At 48.0% G+C, this 15492-nt stretch overlaps 1 protein-coding gene across 3 annotated transcripts in view; it reads left to right on the forward strand.

Annotated features, from left to right (window-relative positions):
• Positions 1-15492, forward strand: part of EFCAB6 (EF-hand calcium binding domain 6) — a 411320-nt gene that overhangs the window by 251199 nt on the left and 144629 nt on the right. For all 3 annotated transcript variants that reach the window (XM_063928921.1, XM_063928922.1, XM_063928923.1), the window contains 4 exons: positions 1308-1418; positions 4666-4786; positions 11660-11830; positions 13840-13911. In XM_063928921.1, coding sequence (XP_063784991.1) covers positions 1308-1418; positions 4666-4786; positions 11660-11830; positions 13840-13911 — 475 coding nt within the window. The remainder of the gene's footprint in view (positions 1-1307; positions 1419-4665; positions 4787-11659; positions 11831-13839; positions 13912-15492) is intronic.

Genomic DNA, 15492 nt, shown 5'->3' on the forward strand with positions numbered 1-15492 from the left:
ACACACACGTCCCATCCCCCACCACACACACACGTTCCACCCCCCCACACACACACACACGTCCCATCCCCCCACACACACACACACGTCCCATCCCCCCACCACACACACACACGTGTCATACTTGCCTACCTGACCCTCTCCATGAGGGAGAAAATGCTCTGTTCCTGGACTTTCCTGGTAATGTATGATTGCCATCACCTGTGGTGAGCTAGATAATTGATAAGAAAGGTGTTTCACCACAGGTGATGGCAATCATACATTACCAGGAACGTCCAGGAACAGAGCATTTTCTCCCTCATGGAGAGGGTCAAGTAGGCAAGTATGACACACGTCCCATCCCCCCACCACACACACACGTCCCATCCCCCCACCACAAACACACACAAGTCCCATCCCCCCACCACACACACATGCCACCCCCCCCCACACACACACGTCCCATCCCCCCACCACACACACACACACATGTCCCATCCCCTAACAAACACACGTCCCATCCCCCCACCACACACAAACGTCCCATCCCCCCACCACACACACACACGTCCCATCCCCCCACACACACATACGTCCCATCCCCCCACCACACACACACGTCCCATCCCCCCACCACACACACGTCCCATCCCCCCACCACACACACACGTCCCATCCCCCACCACACACACACACGTCCCATCCCCCACCACACACACACGTCCCATCCCCCCACCACACACACACACACACACACGTCCCATCCGGTTCCCCCCCCACACACACGTCCCGTCCCCCCACCACACACACACACGTCCCATCCCCCCACCACACACACACGTCCCATCCCCCACACACACACACGTCCCATCCCATTAAACAGTCTCATTTTTGGCCGCAGCCAGATCACGTGACTACAGAATGAATCTTGTTATCACCACACAAACTGCTATATTCTCATTTTCCTCTCTTGTTTCCATACAATAGCTGCTGCTTTCATAATCATCTGCTTTGTGCTTTTCTCCAATGCACTGGAATAGATTATAATACAACGGAGCGTGTAATGAGATGAGGGGGCAGGATCTGTTTCAGGATAAAATCCCCAGGTGTCACTAATAAACAATACCAGACACCAATACATCTCTGATGGGAGGGTTTGGTGAAGGCATCTTTGCTGGGTTATTTTTTACTATGTTTCCAATAAACAGGCCACACCCACTCGTGTCACATGGCTCATTGTGAGAATACATCATTATGTTTGAACCAAAACCTCACCTAGGTACCTGTTTCAGAACATATTATGCAGCATTTTGTTTTATTGATTTTAGGATCAAATTCAAAACCACAGACACAGTTTCCTGGGAGCAATTTCTAAAGAAATTCCAAGGCTCCGGTTACATTGAAAATGGACAAACACTGCCAATTCGGCCAAGTCACAGGTAACGCCTCCTTTTACCCTTTCATAAATGAAGGCTCTTTCCCCGAAGGTTACAAATCGTTACATCGATGAAATCTCTCACATGCAGGAGCCACAAGATTCACCTTAATGATATTGTTATAGAAAAATAACCCATAGTATTAACTGTATTATAATAAAAAAAATTAACTTTGATCCGTACATATGGGGTAATTCAGAGTTGATCGCAGCAGCAAATTTGTTATTAGCAGTTGGGCGAAACCATGTGAGTCATTCCGACCTGATCGTAGCTGTGCTAAATTTAGCACAGCTACGATCATCTTACCTGACATGCGGGGGGACGCCCAGCACAGGGCTAGTCCGCCCCGCATGTCAGTGCCGCCCCCCCCCCCGCGCACAAATATAGAAGCATCGAACAGCGGCGATGTTTGTACTTTGGGAGTAACTCCCGGCCAGTGCAGCTCCTGCGGCTGGCCGGGAGTTGTGTGTCGCTGCCGCTGACCGCAGCAGCTGCGTGAGGCGTCATGCAGCCGCTGCGGCACGCCCCCCAGCGGTCCGGCCACGCCTGCGTTGGCCTGACCGCACCTACTAAACGGCGGCTTAACGCCGCTGTTCAGCGCCCTCCCGCCCAGCGACCGCCTTTGTCTCAGAGGCGATCGCTAGGCAGCGACGACTGCCATGCGCCGGCGCACTGCGGTGCCGGCGCATGCGCAGTTCCGACCCGATCGCTGCGCTGCGACAAACTGCAGCGAGCGATCGGGTCGGAATGACCCCCTATGTGCACTGCAGGTGGGGCAGATGTAACATGTGCAGAGAGAGTTAGATTTGGGCGGGGTGTACTCAAACTGAAATCTAAATTGCGGTGTAAAAATAAAGCAGCCAGTATTTACCCTGCACAGAAACAATATAACCCACCCAAATCTAACTCTCTCTGCACATGTTACATCTGCCCCACCTGCAGTGCACATGGTTTTGCCCAACTGCTAACAAATTTGCTGCTGCGATCAACTCTGAATTACCCCCTTACTATTAGCATGTATACCTTTGCTATATAATGGACTTTACAATTGTAACCAAGCAAGTTCACCCTGTCAGATTTTATATACTGTGGTGAAATGGCTTCATAAAACTGCTATTCAGTATTATTATCATCATGGTTTAAGTGCTCAGTAATGCTGCAGAGACCGATCACGCAGCCGCTTTCTGCTGAACAGTGACATAACACGCCTTGTCAATGGGAGCTGTAAGGAAGGAAGGAGGTGGACTGTGTAAGATGCTGCCGTGAGGTCAAGAAGGATCAGTTTAGAGAAGTGACCCTTGGATTTGGCAGAGAGGAGGTCATTGGTGACTTTGGTGAAAGAGCAGAATGTAGTGGACTGGAGAGCGTCAGTGAGGGGGGAGGAAGGGGGTGAGCGGTTTAAACATGCTAAAAAAGTTTGCGGCATTTGGGAGAAGGGAGATAGACAGAAAGAGAGAGGCACAAGGGAGGGTCTTTTAGGAATCGGATAGAACACGGCATGATGATGATAAAGGTTCCTGATGAGTGGGATAGCTTGGATAGATGTGTAATGGGGCAGCATGCATCAGGAGGAAGGAGCCTGTGGAGTTGAGTGGGTACTATAGATTAAAGGAAGACCAGGTCGCTGTCTTGGGGGGGTGACATGGGACTCATCCGATACTCAGTGATTCCATGTACCTCAAAATAAGTCTAATCCACAATACCATCTAATATAAGGTTGTGCTGTGTTTCTACTACGCGTTTTGTCTGGGCAGTAGAAACTTCATCAGGGTGAGAGAGAATTTATTATGTGCCCGTCTTAGCTTATGAGTCCTATGAGATGTTTGAAGTCTCTCAGTATTACTATCCCCTTTCCTTTCCTTTTTCTTTCTTTATGATGACACTAATTGTGCATCTGTCTCCATCACTGCTACATACAATAATAACATTAATATTACACCCCGGGGAAGAGACAACACAGTGGGAGGTGCATGGGAGCCTTGCACCATGTACTTCTGTGGGGTTTTGCTGGTACGGGATATCATTTATTTATTGCTCGCATCTCTATCAGAAATAAGCCACGTCTTCTTTACCGTAATGCCGGGGAATGCACACACAAGCACAACATGTAAGACTAATACAGTATGTCATACTTAATTGCCTGTGATGATGATAATTATCATTATCATTATTAATAACATTTACTTATATAGCGCCGGTATATTCCGTTGCACTTTACAATTATGAAAGATCGTAGTAGTCCAGCAATAATGTACTTGTTGTATGTCACTTTTTTCTGTTGGTTGACAATAGCAGTCAGAAGCGTCATGAGGACTCTTGGGGGAACTTGTTAAGTTTCCATTAGTCGGTGTGAGTCCATATATTACAGAGGTATGGGTGGTGGAGGCTGGGAATGGCGTGGTACTAAGGGGGGATGATAGGCAGAAGTCTTTGGCTGATCATAGTCCAATGAGTAAGAGATATCTAGTGATTAGCGTAGAGAGGTGGATGATAATGGGCTTTGTAGGTGAGAACCGATGTGGCTCATTTTTACTCCACCCTGAAAGCCTGATTTATCAAACCTTGTAAGCCAGTCAGAGTCTAGCTATGATTTTATAGTTAGTACTAGATAAACGAAAGCTAGAATCTGATTGGTTGGTACATGCAACGCCTCCACTTGTCCTTTTTGGAATATTTCATAGATCTCTCCTTTATGAGATGAGTTTTCCACTGACACCTGGGGTGGTTTAGTGTTTATAAGTGTGTATGAAAACTCCTCACTTATAAACAATAAAGCTGTGTTTTTCATTGTGTAATGCGAGTCACACAACTATGGCCCGATTCCACAATCCTCCGATCGATGAACATCGATGATTGACAATCCGTCGGGGAAGTTTGCATGTTAAAAATACCAGAGTGGCTGATCCCGATATTTTTTGGTCGGAACTGGCGATGCTGAATTTTCCTGATCTCCTAACCAAAGCATTGGCAAAACAGGGAATTGCCTTGATATCTGGCTGTCACATATTTAGGAAGACAGTTTTTAGTATTTTCTAGATCTGGAGTAGACAACTTGTGGGACTATACATCAAAGCATGCCCTGCCAGTGTTTTAGCATGCACTAACAGTAAAACTGTGGCAGGGTATGCTGGGATGTGTAGTTCCACAGCAGCTGGAGTGTATATTGCTTACCCCAGGTCTAGGTGTTTCTATGAATTATCCCATGGATTACCAGCACTGAACTATCCATTCAATGCTCTCCATTATATAGGACCAATCCGGTGAAAGACAGACATGTCCATTATTCCAACGATCACATCCTTCAGAAACTCCACCAGCACTTCCAGGAGTCCTACCCCTCCCTAAAACAGGCCTTCCTCATACTTGATGAGGTAAGTGACACACGCCTCTACCAACCACTATACGTACAGCATGCTGAGCAGGTATGAATAGAAATAATTTACCATTCACAATTATATAGGTAAAGGTTTCCTAACATCACAGAATGTAAGAGGACTTATTAGTATGTGCAGGCGTTGATGGAGAAGCTAGTGCTCTCTGTTATCAAGCATTTCAGTTTCTGCAAGGTACCATGGGGGTAATTCAGACCTGATCGCTAGGCTGCGTTTTCGCACAGCGGGCGATCAGGTCCAAACTGCGCATACGTATGCACCGCAATGCGCAGGCGCGTCGCATGGGTACAAAGCGGATCGCCGCTCAGCGATGGGATTGTGCGAAGGATCCATTCGCATGGGCGATCGCAAGGAGATTGAAAGGAAGAAGGCATTTGTGGATGGTAACTGACCGTTTTCAGGAAGTGTCTGGAAAAACACAGGTGAGTCCAGGCGTTTGCAGGGCGGGTGTCTGACGTCAATTCCGGGCTCGGACAGGCTGATGTGATGGCAGCGGCTGAGTAAGTCCTGGGCTGCGCAGAGACTGCACAAGATCTGTTTGTACAGCTCTGCTACACATGCGATCGCACACTTGCACAGCTAAAATACACTCCCCCTGTAGGCAGTGACTATCTGATCGCAGCGCTGCAAAAATCGCCTGCTAGCGATCAGGTCTGAATTAGGCTCCATGTTCTTCAATACTTTTTTCCGGCACGACATCTGGGGGGAAATGTAATATGGTGCGAAAATTAAAAATTCTCCTGTGTTTATTAAAGTGCCAATCATTTACATGGCAAAACCAGGCTGATTTAGGATTTGACCAAAATCTCTCACATTCTGATTCTCACACCCTGTTACATTCCCCCCCTGGTGCCTATAGAATAAAACGTGTTCACCATTGGTACAACCTTCAGTTCTGCTCCATTCCTGAATCTACGGTATTGAATGTTTATTCACAGTTGGTAAAATCTGTTTTTAGTGGATTTTTATTTTATCGTTATTATTTTTTTTATTTCTCTAACGTCCTAGTGGATGCTGGGAACTCCGTAAGGACCATGGGGAATAGCGGGCTCCGAAGGAGGCTGGGCACTCTAGAAAGATCTTAGACTACCTGGTGTGCACTGGCTCCTCCCACTATGACCCTCCTCCAAGCCTCAGTTAGATTTCGTGCCCGGCCGAGGTTGGATGCACACTAGGGGCTCTCCTGAGCTCTTAGAAAGTTATAGTCTTAGAATTTGTTCTTTTCAGTGAGACCTGCTGGCAACAGGCTCACTGCAGCGAGGGACTAAGGGGAGAAGAAGCGAACTCGCCTGCTTGCAGCCGGATTGGGCTTCTTAGGCTACTGGACACCATTAGCTCCAGAGGGATCGACCGCAGGCCCAGCCTTGATGTTCGGTCCCGGAGCCGCGCCGCCGTCCCCCTTACAGAGCCAGAAGCAAGAATATGGTCCGGAAAATCGGCGGCATGAAGACTCAGTCTTCACCAAGGTAGCGCACAGCACTGCAGCTGTGCGCCATTGCTCCTCATACACACTTCACACTCCGGTCACTGAGGGTGCAGAGCGCTGGGGGGGGGCGCTCTGAGGCAGCAATAAAAACACCTTGGCTGGCAAAAATACCTCAATATATAGCCCCAGGGGCTATATATGAGGTAAATACCCCTGCCAGAAGTCCATAAAAAACGGGAGAATAGGCCGCGAAAAAGGGGCGGAGCCTATCTCCTCAGCACACTGGCGCCATTTTCCCTCACAGCTCCGTTGGAGGGAAGCTCCCTGGCTCTCCCCTGCAGTCTACAAGGGTTAAAAAAAGAGAGAGGGGGCACTAAATTTAGGCGCAGTATACATTATATATATATATAGATATAAAGCTATAGGGGACATAACTCAGTTAGTCCCTGCAGTATATAGCGCTCTGGTGTGTGCTGGCATACTCTCACTCTGTCCCCCCAAAGGGCTTTTGTGGGTCCTGTCCTCGTTTAGAGCATTCCCTGTGTGTCTGCGGTGTGTCGGTACGGCTGTGTCGACATGTTGAATGAGGAGGCTTATATGGTGACGGAACAGAGGCCGATATATGTGATGGCGCCCCCTGTGGGGCCGACACCAGAGTGGATAGAGAGGTAAAAGGTATTAACCGACAGTGTCAACTCCTTACATAAAAGGGTGGATGACGTAACAGCTGTGGGACAGCCGGCTTCGCAGCCCGCGCCTGCCCAGGCGTCTCAAAGGCCATCAGGGGCTCAAAAACGCCCGCTCTCTCAGATGGCAGACACAGATGTCGACACGGAGTCTGACTCCAGTGTCGACAAGGTGGAGACATATACACAATCCAATCCGTGACTTGATCCCGGCAATAAAAAATGTGTTATACATTTCTGACTTTAACCTCTATAAATGGGTTTTAGGTTTGGGGAGAAAAAACAGGCAGTGTTTTGTTCCCCCATCAGATGAATAAATGAAGTGTGTGAAAACCGTGGGTTCCCCCGTTAAGAAACTGGTAATTTATAAAAAGTTACTGATGGCGTACCCTTTCCCGCCAGGAGGATAAGTTACGCTGGGAGATATCCCCTAGGGTGGATAAGGCGCTCACACGTTTGTCAAAAAAGGTGGCACTGCCGTCTTAGGATACGGCCACTTTAATAGGTACCTGTTGATAAAAAACAGGAGGCTATCCTGAAGTCTGTATTTACACACTCAGGTACTAGACTGAGACCTGCAGATAGTGCTGCTGCAGCGTGGTTGGTGACCCTGTCAAACAGGGATAATAGTTGGCAAACATAAAAACATATTAAAGACGTTGTCTTATATATGGGGGATGCACAGAGGGATATTTTGCCGGCTGGCATCCAAAATAAATGTAATGTCCATTCTGTCAGGAGGGTATTAGAGACCTGTCACTGGACAGGTGATGCTGACTTAAAAAGCGCATAGAGAGCCTTATAAGGGTGAGGAATTATTTGGGGATGGTCTCTGGGACCTCGTATCCACAGCAACTGCTGGGAAGAAATAATTTTACCTCAGGTTTCCTCACAGAAAAAGGTACAGTCCTTTCGGCTTCAGAAAAGCAAGCGGGTCAAATGGCGCTTCCTTTCTGTACAGAGACAAGGGTAGAGGGAAAAAGCTGCACCAGTCAGCCTGTTCCCAGAATCAAGATTCTTCCCCCGCCTCCTGTGAGTACACACCATGACGCGGGTGCTCCACAGGTGTAGCCAGGTACGGTGGGGGGCCGCCTCAAAAATTTCAGCAATTAGTGGGCTCGCTCACAGGTGGATCCCTGTTTCTTCCAAGTAGTATTTCAGGGGTACAAGCTGGAATTAGAGATGTCTCCCCCCAGCCGTTTCCTAAAATATGCCTTGCTGACAACTCCCTCAGGCAGGGAGGCTGTGCTAGAGGCAATTAATAAGCGGTATTCCCAGCAGGTAATACTCAAGGTGCCCCTACTTCAACAAGGACGGGGTTACTATTCCACACGGGTTGGGGTACCGAAACCGCATGGTTCGGTGTGACCCATTTTATATTAAAATCCTTGAACATAAAAAAATTCAAGTTCAAGATGGAATCGCTCAGGGCGGTTATTGCAAGCCTGGACGAGGGGGATTACATGGTATCCCGGGACATCAAGGATGCTTACCTGCATGTCCCCATTTACCATCCTCGCCAGGAGTACCTCAGATTTGTGGTACAGGATTACCATTACCAAGTCCAGACACTGCCGTTTGGACTGTACATGGCACCGAGGGTGTTTTATCAAGGTAATGGCCGAAATGATGATACTCCTTAAAAAAAAAAGGGAGTTGTAATTATCCCGTATTTGGACAATCTCGTTATAAGGGCGAGGTCCAAGGAGCAGTTGGTAGTCGGGGTAGCACTATTTTGGAAAGTGCTACAACAGCATAGGTGGATTCTAAACAGTCCAAAGTCACAGCTGGTTCCTATGACACGTCTACTGTTCCTGGGGATGGTTCTGGACATAAACCAGAAATAGTGTTTCTCCCGGAGGAGAAAGCCAAGGAGTTGTCATCTCTAGTCAGAGACCTCCTGAAACCAAAATAGGTAGCGGTGCATCATTGCACGCGAGTCCTGGGAAAAATGGTAGCTTCTTACGAAGCAATCCCATTAGGCAGGTTCCATACAAGAACTTTTCAGAGGGACCTGTTGGACAAGTGGTCCGGATCGCATCTTCCGATGCATAGGCTGATAACCCTGTCTTCAAGGACCAGGGTATCTCTACTGTGGTGGCTGCAGAGTGCCCATCTTCAAGAGGGCCGCAGGTTCGGCATACAGGACTAGGTCCTAGTGACCATGGATTCCAGCCTTTGAGGCTGGGGGGCAGTCACATAGGGAAGAAACTTCCAGGGACTTTGGTCAAGTCAGGTTATTTCCCTACACATAAATATTCTGGATCTGAGGGCCATTTACAATGCCCTGAGGCCAGCAAGGCCTCTGCTTCAAAACCAGCCGGTACTGATCCAATCAGACAACATCACGGCAGTCGCCCATGTAATCAACAGGGCGGCACAAAAAGCAGGATGGCGATGGCAGAAGCCACAAGGATTCTCCGATAGGCGGAAAATCATGTGTTAGCACTGTCAGCAGTGTTCATTCCCGGAGTGGACAACTGGGAAGCAGATCTTCTCAACAGACACGACCTCCACCCGGGAGAATGGGGACTTCCTCCAGAAGTCTTCCAATAGGATTGTACACCATTGGGAAAGGCCACAGGTGGACATGATGGCGTCCCGCCTTAACAAAAAGCTATAAAAGATATTGCTCCAGGTCAAGGGACCCTCAGGCGATAGCTATGGACGCTCTGGTAACACCGTGGGTGTACCAGTCGGTTTAGGTGTTCTCCCCTCTGCCTCTCATACCAAAGGTACTGAGAATAATAAGAAGGCGAGGAGTAAGAACAATACTCGTGGATGGCCAAGAAGAGCTTGGTACCCAGAACTTCAAGAATTTATATCAGAGGACCCATGGCCTCTGCCACTCAGTCAGGACCTGCGGCAGCAGGGGCCCTGTCTGTTCCAAGACTTACCGCGGCTGCGTTTGACGGCATGGCGGTTGAACGCCGGATCCTGAAGGAAAAGGGCATTCCGGAGGAAGTAATTCCTACGCTTACTAAAGCCAGGAAAGAGGTTACAGCAACTCATTATCACCGCATATGGCGAAAATATGTTGCATGGTGTGAGGCCGAAAGGGCCCCAACAGAGGAATTTCAACTAGGTCGATTTCTGCATTTCCTGCAAGCAGGAGTGACTATGGGCCTTAAATTGGGTTCCATTAAGGTACAGATCTCGGCTCTGTCGATTTTCTTTCAAAAAAGAACTCGCTTCAGTACCTGAAGTTCAGACATTTATAAAAGGAGTGCTGCATAGTCAGCCCCCGTTTGTGCCTCCTGTGGCACCTTGGGATCTCAACGTGGTGTTGAGTTTTCTTAAAATCACATTGGTTTGAACCACTAAAAACCGTGGATCTGAAATATCTCACATGGAAGGTGGTTATGTTATTGGCCTTGGCTTCTGCCAGGCGAGTATCAGAATTGGCGGCTTTGTCTTGTAAAAGCCCTTATTTGATTTTCCATATGGATAGGGCAGAATTGAGGACTCGTCCCCAGTTTCTCCCTAAGGTGGTGTCAGCGTTTCACCTGAACCAGCCTATTTGGTGCCTGCGGCTACTAAGGATTTGGAGGACTCCAAGTTGCTAGACGTTGTCAGGGCCCTGAAAATATATGTTTCCAGGACGGCTGGAGTCAGAAAATCTGACTCGCTGTTTATCCTATATGCACCCAACAAGCTGGGTGCTCCTGCTTCTAAGCAGACTGTTGCTCGTTGGATTTGTAGTACAATTCAGCTTGCACATACTGTGGCAGGCCTGCCACAGCCAAAATCTGTCAATGCCCATTCCACAAGGAAGGTGGGCTCATCTTGGGCGGCTGCCCGAGGGGTCTCGGCTTTACAACTTTGCCGAGCAGCTACTTGGTTTGCAAAATTCTACAAATTTGATACCCTGGCTGAGGAGGACCTGGAGTTCTCTCATTCGGTGCTGCAGAGTCATCCGCACTCTCCCGCCCGTTTGGGAGCTTTGGTATAATCCCCATGGTCCTTACGGAGTTCCCAGCATCCACTAGGACGTTAGAGAAAATAAGAATTTACTCACCGGTAATTCTATTTCTCGTAGTCCGTAGTGGATGCTGGGCGCCCATCCCAAGTGCGGTTTATCTGCATTACTTGTACATAGTTATTGTTAACTAAATCGGGTTATTGTTGAGCCATCTGTTGAGAGGCTCTATTGTTTCATACTGTTAACTGTGTTTCATATCACGAGTTGTACGGTGTGATTGGTGTGGCTGGTATGAGTCTTACCCGGGATTCAAAATCCTTCCTTATTGTGTACGCTCGTCCGGGCACAGTACCTAACTGAGGCTTGGAGGAGGGTCATAGTGGGAGGAGCCAGTGCACACCAGGTAGTCTAAGATCTTTCTAGAGTGCCCAGCCTCCTTCGGAGCCCGCTATTCCCCATGGTCCTTACGGAGTTCCCAGCATCCACTACGGACTACGAGAAATAGAATTACCGGTGAGTAAATTCTTATTTTTTTTTTATGTTTTTGGTTTTTAAATGAGTCATCTTACATTTTAGATTTTCTCTGCCCATTAAATGTATAACGGTTCAGCCCTCCGCATGCTCGCCCCCGCTGTGTATGGGTAACAGGTACATATCTCAGTATAACTCTGTGCATGGTATAGTAACAGGGTAATTAGGCACTGGAGATTGGTCGGTGAGTTCCTGTGGCAGCGTTCTACTCTGTAAAACCTAATTGGACCGGACGTTATGGTGAATATCCAGCTTTGCTAACACTGGTTTTTCTGTGCGGTTCTTAGGGACGCAACGGCAGAGTTAGCAGGAAGGAGCTGCGCCGTATCGTCGACTGCATGATGTTCCGAATCACCGACGAGCAATTCAAGGAGCTGATGATCATCCTTGACCCAGAACACACGGGATTTATCAGTTATCACCAGTTCTTAGACCTGTTTGAAGACAAGGAGTCTGTGGTACGTGCCCAGCAGTGGGTGTGGATCATCAGATCGACAGTGTCTAGGTCGACAATGTTTAGGTCGACCACTATAGCTCGACAGTAACTAGGTCGACAGGGTTGAAAGGTCAACAGGGTTTCTAGGTCGACAGGTCAAAAGGTCGACATGAGGTTTTTGTGTTTTTTTTGGTGTCGTTTTCTTTGTAGAGTGACCCCAATTAGTGCACCGCGCCCCCTCGCAGTTCGGGCAAGGTGCCTCGCTCCACTACCGCTTCGCTCGGCACAGATTACCGTTCCAGTCGTAGTCCTCGTGGATCGTTAAGTATGAAAAAGTAAAAAAAAAGAAAAGACTTATGTCGACCTTTTGACCTGTCGACCTGGCACATGTCGACCTAGAAACCTGTCAACCTTCCAACCCTGTCGACCTATAGTGGTCGACCTAAACATTGTCGACCTAGACAGTGTTGATCTTCAGACCGGATCCCCCCAGCAGCAGCGGGTCGCTGTTATCATTATACTCCACGGCTGTTCTGTTCTGCGCCTGGAGATCACATAGCGATAGGAGAATTGCAGCGCCCCCCCCTGTGCATGGGTGGCGGTCATTAGGTCGACACACATTGGGTCGACCACGTTTGGTTGACATGCATTAGGCTGACATGAGCACTAGGTACCGACATGGTCATTAGGTCGATATGTTCTAGGTCGACATGAAAAAAGGTCGACATGAGTTTTTTACAATTTTTTTCATTTTTTTACCTTTTTCATACTTTACGATCCACATGGACTATAATTGTGAATGGTAACCTGTGCCGAGCGCAGCCGGAGCTGAGCGAGGCACCTTGCCCGAAGCATGGCGAGGGGACCCGGTGCCCTAATTGGGGTTCCCAGTCACTTTACGAAATCGACACCAAAAAAAGTAAAAAAAAAAACACACCATGTCGACCTTTTTCCATGTCGACCTAATGTATGTCGACCTAACTCACGTAGTCCTAATGAACCACACCCCCTGTGCATATCACCAGGTTCATGAGTGTGATGATTACACTACAGGTTCTCAAACTCGGTCCTCAGGACCCCACACAGGGCATGTTTTGCAGGTCTCCTCACAGAATCACAAGTGACATAATTAGCTCCACCTGTGGACCTTTTACAGTGTGTCAGTGAGTAATTAATACACCTGTGCACCTGCTGGGTTACCTGCAAAACATGCACCGTATGGGGTCCTGAGGACCGAGTTTGAGAATCACTGCACTACACCAAGCAATGGCAGACCGTTCTCTTTACAAGCCAGCTGTTGCAGATTGAATGCAATGTGGGGATGGCCATGACCATTGATGCTTTTGCAACCACCTGTGGTCTGCGGCTGATGGCAAGTGGTGTTTTTTTGTTTGTCGTCGTATGTGCACCATTGATGGTGGCCAGAAGTCTATGCACACCAGTCACCAAAGCATACCTCCCAACATGACCCTCTCCAGGAGGGACAGAATGCTCTGCTCCTGGACTTCCCTCTTAATTTATGATTGCCATCACCTGTGCTGAAACACCTTTCTCATCTATTAACCCATTCAACACAGGTGCCGGCAATCATAAATTAGGAGAAAGTCCAGAAGCAGAGCATTGTGTCCCTCCTGGAGAGGGTCATGTTGGGAGGTATGCCAAAGGATGGCTAAACTATCAATGTGTTCTTCCAGTTTTGTAGCTACAGACAGTGTGTAGAACAACAAGCAGAACCTGAAAGTACATTAGGCTTAAAGAACTACAATTACTTAACATAAAAGTGCTGTTTGCAGTATTTATAAATAAAATGGTACAAGCAGTGCTGGAAGAACCGGGGATGCAGGGGGTACGCCACTACCGGCTTGGAGTAGTACCGCCTGCACCCCCTTTGCCCCCCAGCAGTACCAGGTCGCACATACGGTAGTGGCTTGCCAATCCGCTACAGGAGACATCAGCATACATATTCATATATTTTCTTTCATTTGGTTTGTGCCATAACTATTTTGTCTAAAACTGTTCATTTTTAATCAGACAGGCCACAAATGGTTAAATAATCCCAGACATCCAGCAAAGGAAACTCCGATTGTGCTGCCTTTGGATACGGTGAGTTCCCCGCAGTGCTATGATTAAGCAGATACTATGATTAGTATTGTGTATGGTATGTGCTAGATATGTTATAGTGTGTGTAGATAAAGCCTTGCACAGAGACGTCTTGCTGCTACATGGCTAGAGTCATTCTTCCTAGTTAGAGCCGCTGTAGCGAGATGTAGTTATGTGACCGGAACCCGCTGTAGCTCCTCTGTAGCATTTCTCCCTCTACCCCAACATAGGGGGTCATTAAGCAGCCGTGCAAACGCTATGCCGCCTCCCACTGGGAGTGTATTTTAGCTTAGCAGAAGTGCGAACGTTTTTATCGCAGAGCGCCTGCAAAACATTTTTGTGTAGTTTCAGAGTAGCTCAAAACCTACTCAGCGCTTGCGATCACTTCAGACTATTCAGTTCCGGATTTGACGCCACACACCCACCCAGCGTTCGCCCAGCCATGCCTGCGTTTTCCCTGGCACGCCTGCGTTTTTCCGAACACTCCCTGAAAACGGACAGTTGCCACCCAGAAACGCCCACTTCATGTCAATCACTCTGCGGCAACCAGTGCGACTGAAATGCATCACTAGAGCCTGTGCAAAACTGCATCGTTCGTTGTGCCCGTCCGTCGCGCATTGCGCCGCATACACATGCGCAGAACTTCAGTTTTTTAGCCTGATTGCTGCGCTGCGAACAAATGCAGCTGCAGCTAGCGATCAACTCGGAATGACCACCCTAGTTCTACCTATGTACAGACAATGGATAATATCGTTAATTTATTTATAGTTGTTATACAGCACCACCATTAAAGCTAGGTACACACACTAGACGATATATTGTATATTGGATGATTCGTCGTTTTGAGCCGAATCAGAACACTAAATCGTCCAGATCGCACTATTATGCGCTCCTGTGCGTTGTTCCTTGCATATTCTAATATAATAATCTGAAGATATCTTTAACGACAGCATGCTCCTGGATGTGGCCACTGAACCATATATCGCAGACAGCGGCTGTGTTTAAAGTCGCACAACTGCTCGCACAGTACGCCACACTCAGACGGAGAAAGTGCACCTATTATAGGGCTGGAGCAAATTTCCATGGCGCATCCGATGGTGGCGACTAAAGACGGATTTGCCCTGCCGCAAGATGCAAGTGGACGTTTTACTATGCACAGCACCGCCTGCGGCATTAGCGCAAAGACGGAGACATGTTTGCGGCAAAAGACACGCCTGCATCTGTGTGCGACTCAGAATCAGCGCCCCCCCCCCCACTGCGATACACCGCCACACTACTTTAAACGAGTAGTGCGATTAATCCGCAGAAGTATAAAAACAAAGGGTATTCGTAAAACGATTACGTTAGTGTGACCGAATTCAGTGGCAGCAAATGCAAAGTGTCGCCTCTTTTCCCATAACACTTACTGCGTAACCAGGACACAATGTTGGAACCAGCAATAATGGGTCCACTATTTGTATAAAATAAATTGGTACAAATACTTTTATTGCAGGTAGTTATGTAAAAGTATAAAAAATATTCCACACAGGGTAACTCAACACAGCTGCGACATTAATCCCCAGTAGGGGGCATTGTTACATTGCA

This window comes from Pseudophryne corroboree, chromosome 6 (assembly GCF_028390025.1).
Source record: "Pseudophryne corroboree isolate aPseCor3 chromosome 6, aPseCor3.hap2, whole genome shotgun sequence".
Lineage (NCBI taxonomy): Eukaryota > Metazoa > Chordata > Amphibia > Anura > Myobatrachidae > Pseudophryne > Pseudophryne corroboree.